The sequence below is a fragment of the Carettochelys insculpta genome, chromosome 17 (genome assembly GCF_033958435.1).
Source record: "Carettochelys insculpta isolate YL-2023 chromosome 17, ASM3395843v1, whole genome shotgun sequence".
Classification (NCBI taxonomy): domain Eukaryota; kingdom Metazoa; phylum Chordata; order Testudines; family Carettochelyidae; genus Carettochelys; species Carettochelys insculpta.
In genome coordinates this window covers 18,435,433-18,453,518 of record NC_134153.1, presented here as the reverse complement: position 1 = coordinate 18,453,518, position 18,086 = coordinate 18,435,433, and the positions used below count along the sequence as shown (strand labels likewise).

General features: G+C 43.0%; 1 protein-coding gene across 5 annotated transcripts in view; it reads left to right on the top strand.

Moving 5' to 3' along the window:
- Positions 1-18,086, top strand: part of BCAS4 (breast carcinoma amplified sequence 4) — a 130,751-nt gene that overhangs the window by 22,303 nt on the left and 90,362 nt on the right. For all 5 annotated transcript variants that reach the window (XR_012647957.1, XR_012647956.1, XR_012647958.1 and 2 more), the window contains exons 3-4: positions 8,915-9,016; positions 15,414-15,548. Coding sequence is in view for 2 of the 5 variants with exons in the window: in XM_075012256.1 (XP_074868357.1) it covers positions 8,915-9,016; positions 15,414-15,548 (237 nt within the window). In the remaining 3 variants the exon portion in view is untranslated. The remainder of the gene's footprint in view (positions 1-8,914; positions 9,017-15,413; positions 15,549-18,086) is intronic.

Below are 18,086 nucleotides of genomic sequence, written 5' to 3'. Positions count from 1 at the left end.
TGAGATGATTCCAGTCATTGAAAAGAAGCATGCTGCACTCCTGGAGTACAAATGCTCACTGAGCCAGAATACCCAGCAAGCACTTAGAGAGGCCAGAAGAACAGTACAGCAGACAGCCAGGCGCTGTGCCAACAACCACTGGCTCCAGCTATGCAGCAGCATCCAGACTTGTGCTGATTTTGGTAATCTCAGAGGAATGTACGAGGGTATGAAGAAGGCATTAGGACCCACCCAGAACAAGATGGCACCTCCGAAATCCAAATCTGGTGAAGTCATCGCTGACAAAGCCAAACAGATGGAGCGCTGGGTTGAGCACCACTCCGAGCTGTACTCACGCGAGAACATTGTGGTTGACTCAGCCCTCGATGCCGTCGAGCTCCTACCAGCAATGGACGAACTGGATCAGGAACCGACTGTGGCTGAACTGAAGAGAGCCATCGACAGCATTGCAGCAGGAAAGGCCCCTGGCCAGGATGGTATACCACTAGAGGTAATCAAGTGTGCCGCGGACACACTCCTGGAACCCCTACATGAGCTACTGTGCCTGTGCTGGAAAGAGGGTGAGGTTCCACAGGATATGCGTGACGCTAACATTGTAACGTTGTATAAGAACAAAGGAGACAGAAGCGACTGCAACAACTACCGTGGAATCTCCCTCCTAAGCATCACTGGTAAACTGTTCGCTCGCGTCATCCTTGGCAGACTCCAGAAGATTGCTGAGAGGGTGTACCCAGAATCGCAGTGTGGATTCTGCACAGAGAGGTCTACCGTTGACATGGTCTTCTCTCTAAGGCAGCTGCAGGAGAAATGCAGGGAGCAGAGGAAACCACTCTACATAGCCTTCATTGACCTGACCAAGGCCTTTGACTTGGTCAGCAGGGATGGTCTGTTCAAACTGCTCCACAAGATAGGCTGTCCTCCACGGTTACTCAAGATGATCCAGTCATTCCACGAAGACATGAGAGGAACCATCCAATATGACGGTGCTTTATCGGATGCTTTCAGAATCAGGAGCGGCGTCAAACAAGGATGCGTGCTTGCTCCGATATTGTTCGGGATCTTCTTCGCACTCCTCCTGAAGCATGCCTTTGGATCTTCAACAGAGGGCATCTTGCTGCACACAAGATCTGATGGGAAACTGTTTAATCTTGCAAGGCTGAAAGCTAAGTCTAAGGTGTGGGAAGTCCTCATCAGAGACATGCTGTTCGCAGACGATGCTGCTGTAGTGTCTCACACAGAAGACCAGCTTCAAAAACTGCTGGATCAGTTCTCCAAAGCATGCAAGGACTTTGGGCTTACCATCAGCCTAAAGAAGACAAACATACTCGGTTAGGATGTTGCTGGATCCCCATCAATCAGCATTGACAACTATACGTTAGAGGTCGTCCACGAGTTCGTTTACCTCGGGTCCACCATCAATGACACCCTGTCTTTGGACACTGAGCTAAATAGGAGGATCGGAAAAGCAGCCACAACTCTGTCCAGACTCAGCAAGAGAGTGTGGAACAACAACAATCTGTACACTCACACCAAAATGCAAGTCTACAGAGCCTGCATCCTCAGCACCCTCCTTTACGGCAGCGAGACTTGGACCCTGTATGCCCGCCAGGAAAAGAGGCTGAACGTCTTCCACTTGCGCTGCCTCATGCGCATCCTTGGAATATCATGGAAGGACAGAGTGACCAACACCGCCGTCCTCGAGCAAGCTGGAATCCCAACCATGCACACCCTCCTCAGGCAGCATCGACTCTGCTGGCTTGGCCATGTCCACAGGATGAATGATGGAAGGATTCCAAAAGATATCCTGTATGGTGAGCTAGCCTCTGGCAAAAGACCTCCCGGACGCCCCCAGTTGCGCTACAAAGATGTCTGCAAGAGAGACCTCAGAGAGGTAGATGTTGATCTGGACAACTGGGAAGAACTAGCAGACGACCGCAGCAGATGGAGGCAGGGGTTACACAAGGGCCTTCAGAAGGGCGAGATGAGGATCAGATAGCTAGCAGAGGAGAAGCGAGCGCACAGAAAGCACAATAAGGACTTGCCAGACTCCCACCACATCTGCAAGAGATGCAGCAAGGACTGTCACTCTTGTGTGGGTCTTCATAGTCACAATAGACGCTGTAAATGAAGCCCTCAATTGAAACTATAAAGGGCGCGATCCATAGTCTATGCAGACTGAAGGATGCCTACTACTATTACTACTACTCTGGGTGCTGCAGGCAGAGGCTGCTGCTTTGCTTCCCCAAATCTCCACCCATAGGGCTGGACAATCTTTGATCTCCCTCTGACACTGCTGGCTTGGCTGCTAGTTGTGGAATGCTGCTTTTTTATTTTTTTTTAATGTGTACAACTGTCCTATTGCATGTGGACTTGGACTCAGCCAACTAATTTCACAAAAGCTACTTATTTTAAAGCCCTGCAAATCCAGGGATATCCACGCTGACATCTACAGATGTGGCTACATAGTGGATATCCATGGCTCATTTTTACAGTTGCTCAAGCAAATTTTGTATCCACACGGGCTCTAATTTCGCATCCAGCCAAGTATATTGACAAGTTCTGAGCTGGTCAAGATTTGTATTAGTGATCTAAGTGTGAAGTGCTGATACCCTGTAAATAATCTAATTCTATGCTCTCTTTATTTCTTTCTTTAATTGCTGGGGTCCTTAAACCTGCTATCTTTCTTTTCTCTTAAAAACAAACAAAAGCTCCACAACCTACTATTTTAGTTAATGTGAAAATTCAGTTTCGCTTTCTGATCCTTAATCCTTGAAGGGAGTGCATGACAACTGGAAATCTCTGTTGGAGTAATCTCTTTTAGTGGGCTATTTTCCATCATGTAGACTATTATGTCATCCAGAACTGAGTAGACTTTCCTAGAAATCAAGTACGGGCACTGATGTCACCACGTGGAAGGAAGTGAAATGCTATAAGTGTATCTTTTCCATCTTTTATTTAAACTACTAGTCGTATCAGACCCGTGATACTCAGACTGAAACTTGGGAGCTGCAAGTGACTGTTAGATGTGTATCCTGTGGCTTTTCCAGTACGTGACATTAAAACAGTATGATTTAAGTATTAACTAGTCCTAGTGCTTTTACTATGTGAGGAACCAATTGTAGAACACTTGCTCAGTCATTTTGCTGTGAAAATAAAGTGTGTGTGTATCAAAAAGCAAATGAAATAACGTATTTACACTACAGTGGCTCTTCTGGGTGGTAATGATCACTAATTTGGCCCCTGGACCAGAAATTTGAGTGTTGTTGCTTTCCACAGCTCTTTCCACAACTCTTTCATACATGATAATGGCCACATAAAGTGTTATTTTAAAAATAGTCAATAAATCATGAGTGGCATGATGTACTTAAAGATTTCTGGATCGGGCTTAGAGGAGATCTCGGTGCTATCTTAGCTTATGTGCTACTGAGGGTCGTTTTGTCCCTCATTGGATGCAATTTCAGAGTTCTTCAGACGGCACTTCTGGCAGACATCTTTGCATTTTGTTCAAATTTCATTTGACTTTCTCTGTTCTCCACCCGAGACATTTCTAAGGATGTGGATGATTCCTTTGTCTTTATAATTGTGTGTTCATCTAACTGTGTCCCTGATCCATACAGCTTATATCAAGAAGCACCTTTCAGAGTTTTATCACATGTTTTCAGTTTAAGTAAGATATTTTCTTTATTGTGCATAACCTGCGATGATCTTGGCTTGTGTTTTTCAATAAACACCTCTTACAAAATACATTAAAATTTTTACCTAAACATGGATAAGACAGAAATATTATTTGATCATTTCAATTGTGTTTTCATTGCTGAATTGTCACGAGTTTGTTTTTAATAAGCATATTAGGCACACAGCTGTGCACTCACAATTTGTGTTTCATGTGCTCATGCCATTGCCACAATTGTACCCATATAGTTTTCTGATCATGTGCAATTAGCTAATTGTGCATAGCTGCCTACAATTACCTGGTTTAGCAGTACAACAGTGGTAACTCTGCATGCAAATTAGGTGTGTGATTCAAAGACTCAAGGTTTGAATTTGAGGTAGGCTTGTATTCCAATTAGAGTCTTGCTGGCAGGGTGTTGGTTTTTAACTTATAAAAGCCAAGATGGTTTTGGATCTATTTATGTGACCAATCCCCATTTTTCTCACCACAAGACATACTCCCTGTGTCTACACGAGCCCCTTCCTTTTGAAAGGGGCATGTTAATGAGAGAGTTCGAAAGATGCTAATGAGGCGCTTCAGTGAATATGCAGTGCCTCATTAGCATAAAGGCAACCTCAGCAATTCGAAAGTGCGGCTTTTCGAATCGTGTGCTGCCCATGGAGACAGGACCTTCCAAAAGGACCCCCCCCCGTTTTCAAAAGCCCTTCTTCCTATCTGGTGATACCGTCTATCTGGTGATAGGAAGAAAGGCTTTCGAAAACGGGGGGGGGGTCCTTTTGGGTGGTGCGCAATTCAAAAAGCCACACTTTCGAATTGCCGTGGCCGCCATTATGCTAATGAGACACTGCATATTCATTGCAGCACCTCATTAGCATGTTTCAAACCCGCTCATTAACATGCCCCTTTCGAAAGGAAGGGGCTCGTGTAGACCCAGCCACTATCACATTTGAAGTCCTGTGGCACCTTTATGGACTAAAAGATTTTTTTGGAGCAAAGCTTTCGTGGCCGAAGACCCGCTGCATCAAATGTATGTCACAAAGTGGGTCTTCACCCATGAAATTTTATTTTCCCAAAAATCCATTAGTCTATAAGGTGCCACAGGACTTCTCATTGTTTTTGTGGATACAGACTAACACGGCTACCCCTCTGATACTTCGCAACATAATCTTTGACTTTGTTATAGTTCTCATCACATATGTATTCTGTTACATTGAATATAACTTCCTTTGTTAATCATACATTTATAAATTAGTAATATATCAAAAATCTATCCATGTTTAATTGGTACCGTTTAAAACTTCAATGTTTGCTTTGTTTCCAAGGTTCTGATGTTGGCACAGTTCTTGTTAAACTGATGCCACTAGAACTCTGCTACATAATTTCATTCTAAAGCTTTGACCTGGATACAAAAGGCTCTTCTGTTCATGGGTGCCATTTTATGTGCAGCATTAGGTTTTGCTGTGTCAAGATAGCTGTCCTGCTTGGAGCTTATATGCTGTTTGTTCCAGGCTTCTTTTAGTTCCCAGTTATTACTTGGTACACTCTCTTAGGCTTTTACCTCTTCACTCTCTGAGATTAGTCTTGCTGACTCAAATAAATGCTAAACAAATCTCCGAATGTTTTTATCTTCCAAGTTAACACCAAAGCTCAGTAATGGGTATGCAGATTTTTCCCATGCACCATTGTGCTTTGGTGCTTGTGCTGAGCATCCAGTTTAATCTTCAGTAAGGTGAAGTAAAATAAATTACATGAAGGGAAAATGAATCTTCTTTTATCATGTGGAATTTCCAGAACAGTTATGCTTTCTCAAGCTGGAAGAAGGTTATACCATACTCAGAGAAGTACTTCCCTTCTTTGTCATGGGTTGACTCCTCTTGAACTTGTCTTGTTGCTGTGGTTCTGCAGACTGTGCAGAATGATTCTTTTTAAATCATATTTGCATATCATTTCCTTTCATCACTGACTGCTTGCTGGAAGATCTGCTCTCCTGCATCTTATACTAATGGTTTGTTTTTGCCCTCAAAGACAATTTAGATTTTTTTCCATGGCTGCTTTGACCTTGCTGTGGTGATAATTTTTGCCCTCGCTGTACATGGTCTGAATAACTTTTTAGTTGTTTTGGCTACAGCGGCAAACTGTGTTTCTGTGTTCTGTATTGTAGTTATCTAAGTGGTTTCTCCCCAGCTCCTTTTGAACCACCATTGGAAAATGCAATTTGCTGCCTTATCTTGGAAAATATGACCGTCAGTTTTCAATCTGACTCACGTTAAATGACTTACCCCAAACTTGTCACCAGTCAGTTTTTTGTACATATTGTATAGCAGAGTATTCTGTCTGTCTTGGCCTAAAGGGCTCTAATCAAATGATCCCCAGACTCTATATTGTGGATTTTGGTTTACCAGAAATACCTTCCTTTTAAAAAAGGAAATGGGACAATCTGGTTCTCTTTTTGGGGGACCTCACTTTTTGAGCAGTTTTTCTGTCACACATAGGCAGTGTCTACACTAGCCAAAAACTTCGAAATGGCCATGCAAATGGCCATTTCGAAGTTTCCTAATGAAGCACTGAAATACATATTCAGCACCTCATTAGCATGCGGGCAGCCGCGGCACTTCGAAATTGACGCGGCTCGCCGCCGCACGGCTCATCCAGACAGGACTCCTTTTTGAAAGGACCCTGCCTACTTCAAAGTCCCCTTATTCCCATCTGCTCATAGGAATAAGGGGACTTCGAAGTAGGCGGGGTCCTCTTGAAAAGGAGCCCCGTCTGGATGAGCCGCGCAGCGGCGAGCTGCGTCAATTTCGAAGTGCCGCAGCTGCCTGCATGCTAATGAGGCACTGAATATGTATTTCAGCGCTTCATTAGTAAACTTCGAAATGGCCATTGTGTAGTGTAGACATAGCCATAATGTGCACAGTAACAGAGAGAAAGCCGTGCTAGTCTATATACTATCAAAACAAAAAAGCAGTCAAGTAGCACTTTAAAGACTAACAAAATAATTTGTAAGGTGAGCTTTCGTGGGACAGACCCACTTCTTCAGACCATCTGAAGAAGTGGGTCTGTCCCACAAAATCTCACCTAATAAATTATTTTGTTAGTCTTCAAAGTGCTACTTGACTGCTTTTTTGTTTTGATAATGTGCACAATATATTGTTCTTACGTGTGTGTGTCTGTGTTTGTGCGTGTGTGCATTTCGCCATGTGAAACCAAATGGCAAGACAGCCCTTGCGTAAGTGTTTGTCCATGTAAGGAAAAGTCTGGACTTTAATTTGTCTGCATTAGGAGTTTGTGCCAATATAACTATTTTGTTAAATCACACCCTTCTCCAAAATAGTTACAGTTAAACATTTTTCCAGTATCCATCTCCTCAGAAAGCACTGTGTAAGTTCCTTTACTGAAGACACATTTAAACAGAGTTCTCAGTGGAAAGGTGAAACCTCAAAATGCATTGAAACCCCCTGCAAAGTCAGCGAGCCCAGCTTCATTCACTTATCATCTTAAAGGAAAGATCCCAAGTCCAATCTAGTTAGTTCCAATAAAAGCTTCTTTGCTAGTGGTCTGAAAAAGGCCTTGTGAAGAAAAAAATTCTTCAGTTTCTGGGACAAAATGTCTGCTCGAAAGTGTCCCTGAGCTCCAAAAGTGAGGCAAATATAATTTTAGGTAGTGCTATGACAGCCCACAGGTTATGTAAACCGTTCTCTGCTGTATCCCACTTAGGTCCAATGATACTTCATATGTAATTAGGCCCAGCCCCTTTTTGTTCCTTTGGTTTTTGTGTTGCTACTATGCACCATTTATCTAATCACATTGTTTGCTTGGGTGACTGGCTATTTTATCTTGTTAAATTAAGGCCTGAAGTTAACTGGAATCTTACACTCAGATTCACTTAAAAGAAGCCATTTCTCTGCTGGTCCAAGGTTAAAACTGCTTTAAGAGGGTCCTGTTAGATTCCTCTTCAATTGCACTCTGTTTCCTCTGGAACAAGTGGCTTTGCAGCAGTTGTTTGGGATGTTGCTTGTTGAGTTGGGCCCTCCATTTTTTGGTTCCTCTGCTGCTACTCTTGATGCTTCTATTGTTAATAATTTAGGAGGGGAGAAGTCAGCAGAAGCAGAGCAGCTCTGATTATAGTATCTTCGCAGCTACATGCTTTCTGGAAGTGCTTGCAATCTTTTCTTATGGCAGAACGCAACTTAGCAGACAGCGAGAGGCAGGTTTGCATTTCTACTTTAAAGCAAAATAACCACCATACATTTGTGTGCGTGCATAGAATGCACACAACCTGTGCTTCTTAGTCTGGTGGAGTACTAGAGTCAACACAAGGGTGCTTGGAGGTAGATTTATCACTTCTATACTAGATGCAATAAAGTGATTCTCATGGGATCAATTGCTGTCTGTCCATCTGACAGGTAGTGTAGACATGCACATAGACTGTAAGGTCTTCAAAGCAAGTCCATCTTTTGTTCAATGTTTGTATAGCGTCTAGCATAATGGGGTCCTGATCCCTGGCTGAGTCTCCTTGGCCCTACGGTAATATAAATTCTTTTCTGATCAAATCAAAGTCAGGGGCCTGGAAGGAAAACAAAATATGTTTTTAACCATTGTTGGCTGTACTGAGAGCAGAACTGTTAAACGGGAAAATGAGAGGCTTTCATGGGAGATGTCCGCAAAAGTAGTTTTCGTCTAGTGGTTAGACTAAGAGGGGAAAGGGCTTGCACTCAGGATCTTGGATTCTACTCCTGGTTCTTCCACTGACTCCATGAGTAACATGGGGAAAGTCTGATAACTTCACTGCTTCAGTTTCACGTGTATCCATGGTTGAACAATATCTGTTTCAATGGGGTGCCTTGTAAATTGTCTAATTAATCATAGAAATGTAGGGCTGGAAGGAAAGTTAAGTGACCATCAAGATCAGCCCCCTGTGATGAACCAGGAACAAGTAAACCTATAGTCCTAGCCTATCCCAGGCAGGTGTTTGTCCAACCTTTTAAAACACTCCAGTGATGGGGATTCCAAAAATCTACCTTGGAAGCCTGTTCCAGAACTTAACTATGCTTAGAGTTAAGTTCTAACCTAACATCTAACCTAAATCTCCCTTGCTTCATGTATTAAGCCCATTATGTCTTATCCTACTACTGTTTCTGCTTTGAAATGGTCAAGAAAGAGTTACTGTTGAGGTGCTGTGTATTTATCACAGTGATGCTTTCTGCTGTGAGAAGTTTTTTTTTTTTTTTTTTTGTGCAGATAAGAAGCGATACATCCCGGATCCTGGATGAGACCATTCCTGTCATTAAAGCCAAGGTGGTAGAAATGAACATCATCTATGCCAAAGTTGATAAATTAGAGGTTTGTTATATTGAGACTTTCATTCTTGGGGGAAGAAGTGTGCTTTTGCAGTTGCTTTTCCTCTGGATTTGTGTGGCGTGCTCATGTGTGCAGCTGATTTTGTTTCCTTATGCTTTAGGTTTTGTGTTTGCTTGCTTGTTTTAAATCAGTGGGCTTCCTGCCTAAAATACAGCATCTGTGTATGTGTTTCCAGGATTGGGCCCTTAAAAATAATTTATTTTCTGATTCACCAGCTATTAGTATAAGGCGGGAGGGTGTGCCTTCACAGGTGTCAGGTGATCACAGCTCTCATTGGCTGCGAAAGGGAACTAACCCTAGTAGATTAACCCTAGTCGTCACCGTCCTACTATTAGGTTTAAGGTATCCATTAGGATCAGGTATTTGTGTCTTGTATGGGCATTTATGCCATGGTGTTTACTGTTTAGGGAAAAAAAAGTCAGGTCTTATGTCCATCAGTTTCAGATTGTTGATAAGTCTTGTATAATTTTGTAAAATATATCTCCATGCTCCACTCTTCTGCAGCATTTTATCCTCAATGAGGGAAGCCATTATGACTCACTAAGATGATGTCCTTACCATATTTAGTAAGCAGTATGTTAAAATTAGACTGTCAACTCAGGGCAAGGTTGCCTCTGGGGTGAATATAATTAAAACATGAGAAGATAAATCACATAATGGTTACTATCACTTTTAACTGACTCGGAGGAGTGGAAAAAGCTAAATGTTTGTGCTATCAGTTCCAGATGGGGCAGTTCTCAAGGTTTGAGCTCAGACCCTATACGAAGTAGCAAAATAACTTCAGCCTCCCCTGATGAAGCTTAGTATTATGGGCCAGAATGGCAGTTGAGTTAATTGTATTTAAAGCATTGTGATTTCCAAATCAAACGTCTGGTAGCTTATAGCACCATGCTTTGTAAATTCATTTTCTAATTGTAAATGTATTTTGTGCCACTGTCCATCCAAGAGATCTGAAGTGTTTTATAGCTAGCTATAGCACTGTGAAGCTGGTATGTTTTGTTCCTATTTTACAGAGACAGAAAATGAGGCATGACGCTTCAGGGCAAAATTTGCAAAAATCAGAGTTTAATGCGAGCATCCTAAAACAGTTTGGCAGGACACTGATTTCCAGAAGTGCTGAGTATCCCAACATCAGTAAGAGCTATTGGATTTGCAATACTTTTGAAAATTAAGAAGGTGCCTGAATATTGACCAAGGCCAGGTCTACACTAGGAAAATAAGTATATTTCAGATATGCAATTCTAGCTACTTTAATTGCATACCTACAATCAACTTATCTGAAATCAATTTACCTGACCATCCTCACTGAGGAATGTTGATGTCATCAACTTCCCTTACTCTTTGTGATAGTGAGGAGCATAGGGATCGACTGCCGACTCCTGATAGGTCAATTTTGCACATCTCTATCTGATGCATGAAATCAAATCTTGGAAAATCGACCCTGAGAAGGTCAGTCTTCCAGGTAATGTAGATGTGGCCTTAGCACGTGATTTTTTGAAAAAGAGCCTAATGGAGTTAGATGCTGAAAATGACTGTCCGTGGGAATCTGGTTTTGAATTCCTTTAGATACTTCGGAAAATACATCCCTAAGTGTACTTGGGCTTCTTCTTAGCAAGTCTTTGCTCTAGTATCGTGCATAAAATTAAAGGAAATAAATGGCCTAGACCAAGACTCGCCCTTCTTGTCTCTAATAAAAAAACTGTCTTTTACCTGGTATTTCTTTTTCGTAGTTACTACTTCAGTGTTTAATTTGAATTGAAAATTATCAAAAGACAGACTTGGATTACCACTTACTTTTTGCTAGGGGCCAGAATCTGAGATTTTTTTTCTTGGTTTGCTTGGTCCTAAAAGATACTTTTCAAGCCAAATGGAGTATTTGGTAATGTTATTCTCATGAAGGACAGTAATTTTATTCTTCCATGATACCTGTGCTCCCTGTTATTTTATTTGATTTTACTCAGTGAGGATAAATCAGACTTGCCATTTCATCACATGAATTCAGGGGCTTTCTGGCTCATGTGTTTGATAACCAGTACTAAAAGACTGTGGGCCAAATTCTGTCCTCAGTGATACCAGTGCAACAACTTTGCCATCTGGAGTTTGCACAGGTGAAGCAGGACCACATTCTATCCCTGTAATTGGTACTGAATTGCAATTATGTGGTTATATATAGGGAGGGAATAGATTCAACGTTTCTCCTCTAGCTGTGGAAGGCAAACAGAAGTACAAAAAGTAGAAAAAAAATCAGTTGCCACTAAAGCAAGCAGATCCAGCTTAGAATACACATGGGATCTGGTGAATAAGAACGTGTCATCTGTATGAGATTTATTTTCAGACTAAAGCTATCTTCAGAGCTTTGCTTCAGTAGAGTATAAAATGGGTTCTGAAGAAATGTAAGAGTTTGTGCTGCAGATAACTTACAATTCAGACAATCCTGTTAACTCCACATTGCTACCATGTGTGTGTATGTGGCAGAGTATTGCAGTGGAATTTGAGTTTTAGTGATCACTGTGTTGTGATTATTTGGTGGCATGGATCAGTTTTTTTTTTTCCAAAAGCCAGTTCCATCGTTCATTTGTAGCTTGTGCTGACCGGGGTGGTGGGGGATTCAGCTGTAAGGATCATACAGGAATTGATGTATTATTTTATTTGATGTTTACAAAGATAGAAAAAATTTTTACACCTCTGAGTCACTAGGCTGCAGGGTGTTTTTTGTTTTTTGTTTTTGTTTTTTTTTTAAAAAGCCATAGTGAGAACTATCTTTACCCTGACTGTTCTAAGTTGGCATTCTGCAATGTCTAGTAGGACTCATGCTGTCCTTCCTAGATGGAGATTTTGTTTCTCTGCATGTGAGGGATTTGGTGTTTCACTGTTTTCTGGATCTGGACATAGTGACCAGTCATCTAGAACCCTTCTGTGCCCAACACTTCTTATAATAGGATTCCACAGAAGTCAGAGGATGTCATTGGCCAGAAGTTCAGAGACCTCTGTCTAGTCACTAATAATAATAATAATAATAATAATAATTTTGCTTTTTAGCTTTTTTACCCACAACCAGATATAAGTGCAAATGAATTAAGTCTTTCAACCAACCAATTTGCAGGTGCAAGCAGATAATATAGTTGGCAGTCTATCATAGAGCTGGAAGGGACCTCAGGAGGACATCTAGTCCAGCCCCCTGCTTCAAGCAGGATCAACCCCTACTAAGTCATCCCAGCCAGGACCTTGTCCAGCTGGGACTTAAAAACCTCAAGGGATGGAGAATCCACCACCTCTCTAGGCAATGCATTCCAATGCTTCACCACGCGCCTGGTGAAGAAGTTTTTCCTAATATCTAACCTACACCTTTCCCTCTTCAACTTCTGACCATTACTCCTTGTTCTGCCATCTGATGCCACTGAGAACAATTTTTCACCCTCCTCTTTAGAGCTCCCCTTCAGGAAGTTGAAGGCTGCTATTAAATCACCTCTAAGTCTTCTTTTTGTAAACTAAACAAGCCCAAATCCCTCAGCCTATCCTCATAGGTCTTGTGCTTCGGCCCCTTAATCATTTTTGTTGCCCTTCGCTGAACCTGCTCTAGCAAATCCACATCCTTTTTATACTGGGGGGCCCAAAACTGGACACAATATTCCAGATGTGGCCTCACCAGTGCCAAATAAAGAGGAATAACTAGTTCCCTAGATCTGCTCGAAATGCTCCTCCTAATGCACCCCAGTATGCCGTTAGCTTTCTTGGCTACAAGGGCACACTGTTTACTCATATCTAGCCTTTCATCCACCATAACCCCTAGGTCCCTTTCCATCGTACTGCTGCTGAGCCAGTCGGTCCCCAGCCTGTAACAATGTTTGGGATTCTTCCGCCCCGGGTGCAGGACTCTACACGTCTCCTTATTGAACCGCATCAGATATCTTTTGGCCCAGTCCTCCAATTTATCCAGGTCCCTCTGGATTCTCTCTCTACCCTCCAACATATCTACCTCTCCCCCTAGCTTTGTGTCATCTGCAAACTAGCTGAGGGTGCAACCCAGTCCCTCATCCAGGTCATTAATAAATAGATGTTGAATAACACCGGCCCCAGAACCAAACTTTGCGGCACTCCGCTTGAAACAGACCAGCATCCAGCTATTGAGCCATTGACCACTACCCGTTGGGCCCGACCATCAAGCCAACTTTCTATCCATCTTATAGTCCAAGGATCCAATCTATATTTCCTTAACTTATGGACAAGAATGTTGTGGGAGACCGTATCAGAAGCCTTGCTGAAGTCAAGGTATATCACATCCACTGACTTCGTCATGTCCACAGAGCTTGTTACGTTGTCATAGAAGCTGATCTGGTTGGTGAGGCAGGACTTGCCCATGGTGAATCCATGTTGGCTACTTTTGATCTCTTTTCCCTCTTCCAAGTGCTTCAAAATGGATTCCTTGTGGCTTCCCTCCATTATTTTCCCAGGGAATGAGGTAAAGCTGACGGGTCTATAGTTCCCTGGATTGTCCTTCTTTCCTTTTTTAAAGATGGGCACTATGTTTGCCTCCTTCCAGTCATCCGGTATCTTCCCCAATCTCCAAGAGTCTTCAAGGATAATGGCCAAAGGTTCAGCAATGACCTCTTCCAATTCCCTCAGTACCCTGGGGTGCATTAAATCCAGACCCATGGACTTGTGCACATCTAGTTTTTCTAGATAGCTCAGAACTTGTTCCTTCCCCACAGATGGCTGCCCTCCACCTTCCTGTACTGCATCATCTAGGACCATCAATGGGAAGTTGACTTTGTCTGTGAAGACTGAGGCAAAAAAAGCATTGAGTACTTCAGCTTTTCCTGCATCATTTGTCACTAGGTTACCTCCCTCATCCAGTAATGGTGCCACACCTTCTCTGATAACCCGTTTATTGTTCACATGCCTGTAGAAACCCTTCTTGTTACTCTTCACATTCCTTGCCAGCTGCGGTTCCAATTGTGCTTTCACTTTCCTGCTTACTGCCTGGCATTCTCCAGCCGTACGTTTATACTCCTCCTTAGTCAACTGTCCTCGCTTCCATTTCTTGTATGCATCCTTCTTGAATTTAAGCTGACTAAGGATTTCACTGTTAAGCCAAGCTGGTTGCCTACCATGTTTGCATTTCTTACTACACAGTGGGGTTGTTTGTTCCTGTGCCTTCAGTAAGACTTCTTTAAAATACTTTCAGTTCTCTTCAACTCTTTTCCCCTTCATCTTCGTTTCCCAAGAGATCCTGCTCATCCAGTCTCTTAGGGAGTCAAAGTCTGCTCTTCTGAAATCAAGGGTCTGTATGTTACTGCTCACCCTTCTTCCTTTTGTCCAGATCCTGAAATCTACGATCTCATGGTCACTGCAGCCCAGGTTCCCCCCCACTTCTATTTCTTCTACTAGTTCTTCCCTGTTTGTGAGCAACAGGTCAAGTTGCGCATGGCCCCTGGTCGGTTCCTTCAGCACTTGTACCAAGAAGTTATCCCCAACATTCTCCAAAAACTCCCTGGATTGTCTGTGTGCTGCTGTATTGGTCTCCCAACAAATGTCTGGATGATTAAAGTCTCCCATGAGAACCAGGGCCTGTGATTTGGAAGCTTCACTAAGCTGCCTGAAGAAAGCCTCATCTATCTCCTCTTCCTGATCTGGAGGCCTATAGAGACACCAACTACAACATCACCTCTGTTACTTCCACCTCTAAGCTTAACCCAAAGACACTCAACTGGATTTTGTCTTTCCTCATACTGGAGCTCTGAGCAATCATACCGCTCCCTCACATAGAGCGCAACTCTTCCTCCTTTTCTCTCCTGTCTGTCCTTCCTAAACAATTTATAACTGTCCATGACCGTGCTCCAGTTATACAAATCATCCTACCAAGTCTCTGTTATTCCAACCACCTCATACTTGTGTGACTGTGCCAGGGCCTCTAGTTCTTCCTGTTTGTTCCCCAGGCTTCTGGCATTAGTATACAAGCATCTTAGAGAAGGGGCCGATTGGCCCACTTTCTCCTCTTCACCCAGGAAACCACTTGATTGTTCCCTCCTCCTTCCCCGCTTACCTGTGGGCTTGTGTCAGATTATCAGCCAATATGCAAGAGGTTCAGCTAGTCTGTGTGCTGATGAGGAATAAAATGGTACATTTGAAGCATAATGAGAAATATTGGTGCTGAATCATTTGCCCCACAAGTAATTGCTTACCTCACTGCCTACAGAGAGAAAATTAGAGTCCGTGTTTGAAAATGTATCCCTTTTGCTACTTCTATTAATAATAGTGAATTCTGGTATTTTGTTGAAACTGTTTATTTGACTCTGGAACAGTAGCTAGGATAGTATTGAAAACCAGTGTGCAGATGTTAGTAATTCTCATGAGAATGTTTTTCTGTCCCCTTTCACAGGCCTTTGTTAAAATGGTTGGACACCATGTTTCTTTCCTAGAAGAACAAGTGCTTCAAGCAGAGAGGGAGCATAACTTTGTGTCTCACGCTGTTCGCAGAATACTTCAGTCTGCAGCTATACCATCTTTTAAAAATGTGAGTGCTTGAAAGCTGCTTATATCACCGGGGAAAAGTCATGAAAAAATACTCTTCCCTCTACCTTCCCACCACGAGCATGGCCTAGACAATAGGTTTCATGTTTTTGGGGAGTATTGTAAATACTACACTGGATAATTGATTGTAACTCACCAATGTAATAGAAGAATATCTATTTAGTGTAGTGAAATCGAGTGGCTAAGAAGTCCTGAGGTGTTGCTGTGGGCTTAAATAGCTTCAATGTTAAATCTGAGAGATCTCCACATTTGGTGGAGACTGAATGGAAATGTGTGTGTGTGTGTGTGTGTGTGTGTGTGTGTGTGTGTGCGCACACACAATGTAATGATTTTACAAACTATACATGTCTTGGGATGAGAGTTACTCTGTAAGCATCTTGTATTGAAATTACATCCTCTCCATAGACTTACCATTCTCTGTGAACCGGCACTAGAGGGGTATGAGGCACATGCTCTTTGCTGGGAGGTTGTGTGTGTGTTTCAGTGATATTTGCTGCCAACAAACAAGCCTGGTGACAAGGTGCGGGAGGGGCAAAGGAGGCAGTTGCACAGGGGCCCGTCATTTCAAAGGGGCCTGGAGCTCTGTCTGCCACCGCTGCTACGCTACAGGCCCCTTTGAACTGCCACAGCAGCACTGCTCTGTGTGGCTGCAATGGGGACAGAGCCCACTGTCACGATCTGAGTGGAGCTAAGGGCCAATTGCCCCTTTGGCCTTTTAGGGGCAAGGAGCCAGGGCCCACAGAGGCTGTCGGCCCCTCTGAGACCCCGGAATCTGGATTTCTTCCCAGACTCTGGAAGGAATTGTGCTGTAGTGAGCACACACACTCTTCTCACTTCTATCCCTCTTTTCTCCTCCCCTCCAAGCCTGTCTCTGTGCCAGTGCTGTCATTCTCCTCTTCCAGATCCTTGTCAGCATGTCCTCCCCAGCTGGTCCCAGTGTTCATCCTTCTCCTCCAACTAATTATGCAAATCCCACTCTAGCTCCTGGTCTTCTTCCCCTGCCTCTCTCTGTCATAGCCTCCTTGCCCAGCTAGTTCTGGTCTCCATCTCTGTCCTCCCTGGCTCCTCATTAAATCTGTCCTTCCATGCCCTGCATGTGCTTAGTCACTCCCTGTCCCAGTTCACTCCCTCCCTCCCTGGGCACTTTTAAAATAAATGAAAGCACACACTAAATGAGAAGTCCCTAGTGCTTGTAGTTGCAAAGAAGACTTCTAAAATATGAAGTGAGTGTATGTGATAAGTGATACCTGCTTGAGTCTGCAAACAGCTTGGAGAGCCACACGGTTTGTTTCAGTGGGTTGGTAATGCTGAATACTGAAGTCAGTCATATATGTGTCTGTATAAAAGAAATCATTTTGGGTGTAGCGTGCATGGAAAGGATACGTATCTTACTATGTGGATGTTCTGTCAGTGGAATCTCATTTGGGTGTCTCAAGTGTATGAACCTTGTCGGAAGCCCAAGGCTTCAAATTGCCTTTTTCTTCTTCCTGCACTTTAGCTGCTCTCCACATCATCATCATCACCATCACTTCCTCTCCATTGTTCTGGAAGAGCCCATTGCAGCCACTCAGCAAATGTGGCAATTCCCTGTGCTGGGGGCTTGTTGCCACTGAATGACAAATTTGCATGATCTGGGATTACTTCCTCCCCTCATATCCCTTCTGCAACTGAGTGAGACTTGAATATTACTGCAGCTAAGGCACAACACTGGAGGATCCTTAGTAGATGAACACAGTGATGAAACCTTCAAGGATAGGGAGGGTGGAAGTCAGGCTGTATTTCTGGGATTCTGCAGTGTGGTTGGGTGTCACAGTCAGGTGAACATGTTTGGCTGGTTCTGAAATGGCTAGCTTCCCAGCCTTACTCTGATCCAGGAGGCTGTGCTAGTCTATATACTATCAAAACAAAAAAGCAGTCCAGCAGCACTTTAAAGACTAACAAAATAATTTATTGGGTGATGAGCTTTCGTGGGACAGACCCGCTTCTTCAGACCATAGCCATACCAGAACAGACTCAATATTTAAGGCACAGAGAACCAAAAATAGTAATCAAGGTTGACAAATCATTTTGCTTACCTTGATTATCATTTTGTCAACCTTGATTACTATTTTTGGTTCTCTGTGCCTTAAATATTGAGTCTGTTCTGGTATGGCTATGGTCTGAAGAAGCGGGTCTGTCCCACGAAAGCTCATCACCCAATAAATTATTTTGTTAGTCTTTAAAGTGCTGCTGGACTGCTTTTTTGTTTTGACACAGGAAGGATTAGAGGGGGTTACGCTTACTACATTTCTCTGAAGTAAAAGCAGCCTTTTGCTTTCTCTGTGCTAGAATAGGCCGTATGTTCCACGTATGGTTCCATGCTTTTAAATTACATATGCACCTTGTTAAGTGCAAGAAAAATCTCATTCTCACTCTTTGCTTCTCTATCCCTAAATGCAGCTGCAGTAACACAGAGTGTTGGTTCCTCCATCCATTCTTGTTAGTTTAGACTCTCTCATCCATAACTGGTACTATTTACTGC